The 6975-nt window shown below is 34.7% G+C and overlaps 1 protein-coding gene across 2 annotated transcripts in view; it reads left to right on the top strand.

Moving 5' to 3' along the window:
* Nucleotides 1-6975, top strand: part of cacna2d2a (calcium channel, voltage-dependent, alpha 2/delta subunit 2a) — a 203841-nt gene that overhangs the window by 47238 nt on the left and 149628 nt on the right. For both annotated transcript variants that reach the window (XM_042758977.1, XM_042758975.1), the window contains exon 3: nt 5491-5607. In XM_042758977.1, the coding sequence (XP_042614911.1) occupies nt 5491-5607 (117 nt within the window). The remainder of the gene's footprint in view (nt 1-5490; nt 5608-6975) is intronic.

Here is a 6975-nt window from a genome sequence, read left to right as displayed (position 1 = left end):
TGTCATCAAGACCTCTTATTTTTAGCTCCTCCCCTTCAACCACCTGTCATATGGAGACCATCTAGTTTATTCCTGACAGATAAAAGTCCCTTTGAAAGTAAATTGGTTTGAATGCCATTTTATGTTGACACCAGCATTCAAAACATAAAAACAGCATTATCCAGCTTGAGCTATAGCTTGATCTATATCCTTTTCTATTAGTCTGTTGTCTCCAGCCTCTGCGGGAATAGTGCTCACATTATATATGTTTCTTGTCACTCAAGTCCCTTAGTCCTTTCCGTCTCACCACATCTGTATCGAATCTCTCCGTTCAAATCTCTGGAGGCCATATCTTTTTCTTCCATTGACTGCTTCTTTTTAGCATTGTCTGACTCAGAGTTTTGCCGTTTCTCTCACTCTCGCTCTGTTTTATTGAACTCCTCTGCCTGGCGGGATGCGTGTGCTGTCTGCTTGGCGGAGTCCACTAATATTCCTTAATGACGCAGCATCTGTCTCTGTCAACAGCCCGCCTTCATGGGCTGATAAGCGGAGCCGTTTTTCTCTCTGACGCAAGCAAGTCGCGTAAAAAAAAGAGAGAAAACCTCAAACAAATCTTTTTGCGAAGAAAAAAATAAGACACAAGGTCAAATTGAAACACTTTTGCTGCTTTGTCTCCGGAGTTTGGAAAAGGAAGCTGGCTGTCAGGGTGGGAAAGTAAATCTGCTGGAGTGTAATTACAGATACGGGCGCGTGTGTTTACTGAGAGAGCTGTTTTAGGTTATCATCGTTTTCTCACCCTCATGGCTCTCCAGTCCGGTATGACTCTCTTTCTACAGTAGGACACAAAAAGAGGTGTTTAGCAGCATCCATCCATACATGCATCCAAGTATATCAATAAGAACGTAAATCAAATATTTGAGTAAGCCAATAAAAAAAAAACATTATTTGTGATCAAGTGAACTTATATATATATATATATATATATATATATATATATATATATATATATATATATATATATATATATATATGTGTGTGTGTGTGTGTGTGTGTGTGTGTGTGTATGTATGTAGGTTTAGTCAAATGCTAATATAAAATGTACTTTAGACAATGTATATATGTATATATATGGACATGTAGATGTATATAGTATATAAAAATACTTATATAAAATGTATACTGAATTGTTGCATTATTATAATGTATTATATTTATTATATATATAATATTTATATGTATTTAAATATAATTATATAAAACAAGTAATACAGTATATACAATTATTTATTTATTTATTTTTATTCTTTTATATTTTAATACATATTTTTAACTGTGTGTGTGTGTGTGTGTGTGTGTGTGTGTGTGTGTGTGTGTGTGTGTGTGTATAAATAAAAAAGTTAAAAATATTATATATATATATATATATATATATATATTCACACAGTATATAATGATGTACTGGGGTATAATTGTCTTGATGGATAAATTATTTTTCTTTCTTTCTTTCTTTCTTTCTTTCTTTCTTTCTTTCTTTCTTTCTTTCTTTCTTTCTTTCTTTCTTTTTGTGTGATCTCAGACCATATTTGAGCTTTTTCCCTTATTCTCTTTCCCTTTCACCATCTGTGTGTTTATACTAACACAGTCTCAGTTTGGCATACTGGGACAAGTCTCTTCACTAATGAGACACCGTGTGTTCTGTTTCTGTCCTGTTATTGGAGACCAAGTTAGTTTGTGTTGTATGTGTTTGTTTGAGAGTGTCATTATGTACTTATGTGTGTGTGATGTGTGACTGCCAGTGGAAGCATATTGAATTGGACGGGCTTTCGCTCACTCTGGTTTAGTGTGAGTGTGTTTGGCCCAGTTCAGCTAGATCTCTTGGCCCGACCCAGACAGCAGACCCTCCTGCCTGCTGTTCCTGCTTTCTCCATCTCAGCGTGCACACACACGCAAATCTAAAGTATATTATTTTCTCCACATTTTGACTTAATTTCTTCGCATGAAAGCTAAAGTCCATGAGTCACTCCAGCATTTCACACTTTACTGAATACAAATGTTTACAGATTAAATTTAAACCTGTTTTTTTTTTCTCTTATTAATAGAATCTCAAAAAGGCAGTTTAGCATTGGCTGTATATCTAAATGTTGTTTTTCTTTTCCTTTGAACATATATTAAAAATAAGACTATATGACAATATTTATTGGTTCTAGCCACTTTACATTACCTTATGAAACAATGTGAATGTTATATAAATATAATCATAATATAACTGCATGTTTTTTCAGTATTTAATTACAATAAAAAAATTATAAATATTGTGTAAATGCTTGATATGTTAGATATTAATTATTTTACAATATAATATCCAACCAACCAACCAACCAACCAACCAACCAACCAACCAACCAACCAACCAACAACCTATCTATCTATCTATCTATCTATCTTCAGTATTTTTAATTTGTCTAACATTTTCTGGTCTAGGTGCTTCTAAATGTTTGTTGAAATTAATCTTATTTTTAATTTTATTTTTTGCTGTTATTCCTCCTTCCTGGCATTTAGGGGGCAGTATTTGTGTGCAGACAGAAATGCATATCAGTAGAACACATTATGTTCATCACATCCTAAGACAGAAAGAAAAATATGAACATCTTTAATTAATTAATTAATGTATTAATTTATTTATTTGTTTATTGAGTTTAAATGGGAACTGTGTTCCTGTTTTATGAGATCAGTATCTGGCATAACACTTGTGTGTATTTTATATCAAACACGCTAATGACTTTTTCAAGGGCTTTATAATTGTATTCCAAAAATAACAATATCACAGTTTTAAAACTAGGTTACGCTAATGTCCCTTCCCTCTCTAGTCGCCAGCCCATTCCATGCAATGGCCGCCAATTCTGTCCCGATTCACTCAAGTTGACGTAAAACAGTGCTTGTGGTTTAGCCATTATCTGGTGACAGGGGGACACAGCTTCAAACATGGTGTTAGAGGCCGAAGCCCTTACTAAAGCTTCCATCAGCTGTGTGTGTGTGTGTGTGTGTGTGTGTGTGTGTGTGTGTGTGTGTGTGTGTGTGTTTTTTTCAGTTAATGAGTCACAGAGACTGAGAGCTTCATTCATTTAACGGATCCCTCTTTCTTGGGGGATTGATATTGGCTTTTTGCCTAGTCCTCAGTTTGACATAGATGGATTTGTGGGTAATGGTGTCCCCGGAGTGGAGGGGATAACTGGGCGTCCCAGGGGGTCAGATTATGGTGGACGGCATGGCGGTGTGCTGAGTCAGACTGTAAGACCAGACCTGCTGTGTGTAAATCACTGGGAAAAGCGCTGACATCAGGAACAATGCTGACCCATAAGTCCACATCAGATTGTGGCATGACTTGCACTCTTTTTCACTTAGTTTAATTGAATAAAATTCATGTTGATTGTTTTTTTAAATACACTAGGAATGTTTGGAATGTTTCTATTTTTTTTTTTTTTTTTTTTTTTTGCACTGTGTGGTTATGAAGTCCATTCATACATCTAGTCCACATCTGTTGAGGTTTGAGGTTTCACTATTTAGTATATAACTGTACAACACAATAAAAATTATTTTGGATTATTTTAAATTATGTTAGAATATTAAAGGGGTCATATGATGCTGCTAAAAAGAACATTATTTTGTGTATTTGGTGTAATGCAATGTGTTTATGCGGTTTAAGGTTCAAAAAACATATTATTTTCCACATACTGCACATCATTGTTTCTCCTCTAAGCCCTGCCTTTTTGAAATGCGTATATTTTTACAAGGCTTATCAGTCTGAAAAAGCAAGGTGTGCTCTGATTGGCCAGCTATCCAGTGCATTGTGATTGGCCGAATGCCTCAAGCGTGTGACGGAAATGTTACGCCCCTTACCATACTGTGATGCCATCTCCAATGCAAGCAGCACGAGACTCAGTCCAGCTGCTCTGCTCGTGCACATCTCATCATCGGTTCTCTTTTAGCAGTCAATGTACTGTTAGAAGTAACTGAATAACTCAGGATATTGGTTTATTTCAAATCAGAGGGATTGTAAGTCACGTTTATAAACCGAATAACTTAAGTAATTTGTGGATTAGTGCATGCTGGAGACGCAAACCGTTTCAAATGATTCAGTTCGATTTGGTGAACTGGTTCGACCGGTTCACTAAGAAGATCCGGTTAAATAGAAAGATTTGTTCGATTATTTAAATATAAAAAACTTACTTACAGGCTGTGAGTCAGAAGCACCAGACTGTCCTTGCAAAGTTTGAACTGCCCAACTTTATAGAAACAGCCGTTGTGCCACAGACACATTGCAGGCTACTAGTTCAGGAAACAGTCCTCATCCTCCATAAAATGCGCAGCACACATCTGAATATTTGGGTTGGACTGCTCTGGAACAGTGTTGAAATACAACTTAACCACTTATTTCTAGTTGTGTCCTCTTTTGGAAGGCCAAAAGAAGTTTCACTTTCACAACAAAACAGCATCTCCACAACATGGCAGCGGGGGCAACAGCGAGAATAAAAGTTATGCCTTCTTCTTTGCGTGAACATCTGGGCAGAGTTATGCATAGAGATGTGGGGGGGTGTTAGAACAAGCGGTTTTAGGGGGGTGTGGTTGACTCTTAACTTTTAATAAAGAATATCTCTTTGGATTTGAGACTTTAGTCTTTAAAACTTCTTCTTTATGCACCAAGAGCTTGTAACACTCCAAAGAGAAAGGAAAAATTTAAATCGCATCATATGAACTCTTTAAATGTATTATTTGGCAACTGGAAGATTGGAGGATGAGTCATTGTATTAAAATTTTATTAAACTTGTATTAAGTCATTGAGTCATTGTATTAAAATTGCTTACACTGTGTTTAATGTATGTATGCTGTTCTAGTACTTGACATGCATGCATATATAAATGCAAGAGCCTCTAAGTGCTTTTCTTTAATAATCTAACATTTTTGGTAAAATATGTTACTTATACATTCTAATATATTAATATTTATTTATAATATTAAATAATCTATATTTACATTCATATAAATATTAATATCTTATTGCACTAATAATGAAGTATATATTTAAATATATATTAAATGATAAGGTAAACAGTTCAAGTAATCAACGTAAAGAATAGTGTAATGATTTTACTTGACGATTAAGTTTCTTAGAATATACCAGTAGTTTCATGGTTGCTCAACTTACTGGAACATTTTAACTAAGATACTTAAAAGATTTTTAAGAGCTCATTAAAATAGTGATAAACGCTTTCAAATGTATCTAACCATCTATCCATCAATTCATCCTTCCATCCATCATTGACAAAAAAAAATTATCATTGTATTGCATTCTTTTTTTTTTTTAGAAAATATATAAATGTTAGATTTCTAAAAATTGAATTGCATATGTAAAATATATTTTTGTTTTGAGCTGCAAAGTTCTGTCATTTTTAATGTAATTGAATACAAAGGAAATTACTGTGTGCCTGACCTTTGACCTTTGCCCTCCCACAGATTTATAATGAGAAGAGAAATCAGTTTGCTGTGGAGCGAAATACACCCAAACAGCTGGTGGAGAAGGTGTCTGGAGACATCGCCAAACTGCTCAACAGGAAACGCAAAGCACTGGAGGTGAGCAGCGCTAACTATCGCTCTCCCAGCAGGAATTCGAGCCATTGATAATCGTGGTGTAAAACTCTTATCTGTTACATTAAAAAGGGGAATCGATCCACTGTCTTTGTTAATCAGAAAAAAATTGGATTTCTAAAAAATTATTATGAGTGCCCACTTTTCTCTATTAGCCTGCTTAACTAAGCAGGTAATGAGTTTGTCTTCCTCCAATCTGCTCCCTCTTCAAATCCACAGGACATAACACAGCGACACATAAGATGCTCGTAGAGTTTTCAGGGATGAATGGAGCATCACATTTACACATTTCCATAAAAAATGCTGTGGTACTACCATGATTTTTGGACATATGCACCCCGGTATTCTTTGAAGATCTTGAAGTGCTTTTTGTTGTGTTGGTTTGAGTCTTTTAGAGGCTGATTGAAACGTGTGGAATACGCAGGCGCATGTGACAATTATAGCTGAAAAATGAGTGTTTATTAAGCTTCAGAAATGAGTCATGTGTTTGGTAAGTGAAGTACTTTAGTACTTTTGACTAAAAGTAGCATATGAACACTGCCTGAGGTCTTTCACTGGGAGACACTCAGAATTTCTTATCATAAATTGGTGTTCGAGTGAGATTAGCTGAGATTCTCCAATGTGAGTCATGCCATGCAGGCGACTCAAAAATGACTGCTCCTAATTCTAGTTTGCTGAATGCTTCCTATTTAGTCAGAGACCTTCTAATGCATCCTAACTGCACAAATGCTACTTTGATGGTGGCATCTTTAAAGCACATGAGAGTTTTCCCACTAAAACACTCACTGAGAAGTTGTGACTCTTTGGGCTCTCTTTGAGAAGTGGCGTCACGTTTTAAAAGCACCATTGCAAAAATATTAAGACAAGGTACCATAGGTAAATATGGTAAATAAAAGTAATCAATCGATATCACCATACTTCCCCAGTTTACTGATTACATTAAGTATTGCAAACATTTTTTTGTATTACAAGTTTTCTTAAATATGCAAATGAGGTGATATTTAATTGAATATGCACTAATTTGCATACATTTCCAGAACAAAAATGTACATTGGATAAAGCAAGGTTCAAAATTCTTGTTTTAATTTGTTGCCAAGTTAAAGGTTTTTAGAGATGAGATTTTGGATATCTCTTTTCATCATTTTATAAGGAAAACACTGTCAATAGCCAAAACAACAATAATAATAATAAATAATAATTAATAGCAACGACAATAACGATGATGACGATAATAATTATAATTATAATTTTAATACATTTCACCATGTTTTTAAGAATAACATTTTGTATTAAATCAGGCAAAGGGTATTTTAACAAACCCCTCTGTAAAAACCTTCAGACTATGTATAAAAA

Source organism: Cyprinus carpio, chromosome A6 (genome assembly GCF_018340385.1).
Source record: "Cyprinus carpio isolate SPL01 chromosome A6, ASM1834038v1, whole genome shotgun sequence".
NCBI classification, from domain to species: Eukaryota; Metazoa; Chordata; class Actinopteri; order Cypriniformes; family Cyprinidae; genus Cyprinus; species Cyprinus carpio.
This window is presented reverse-complemented; position numbering and strand designations above follow the sequence as displayed.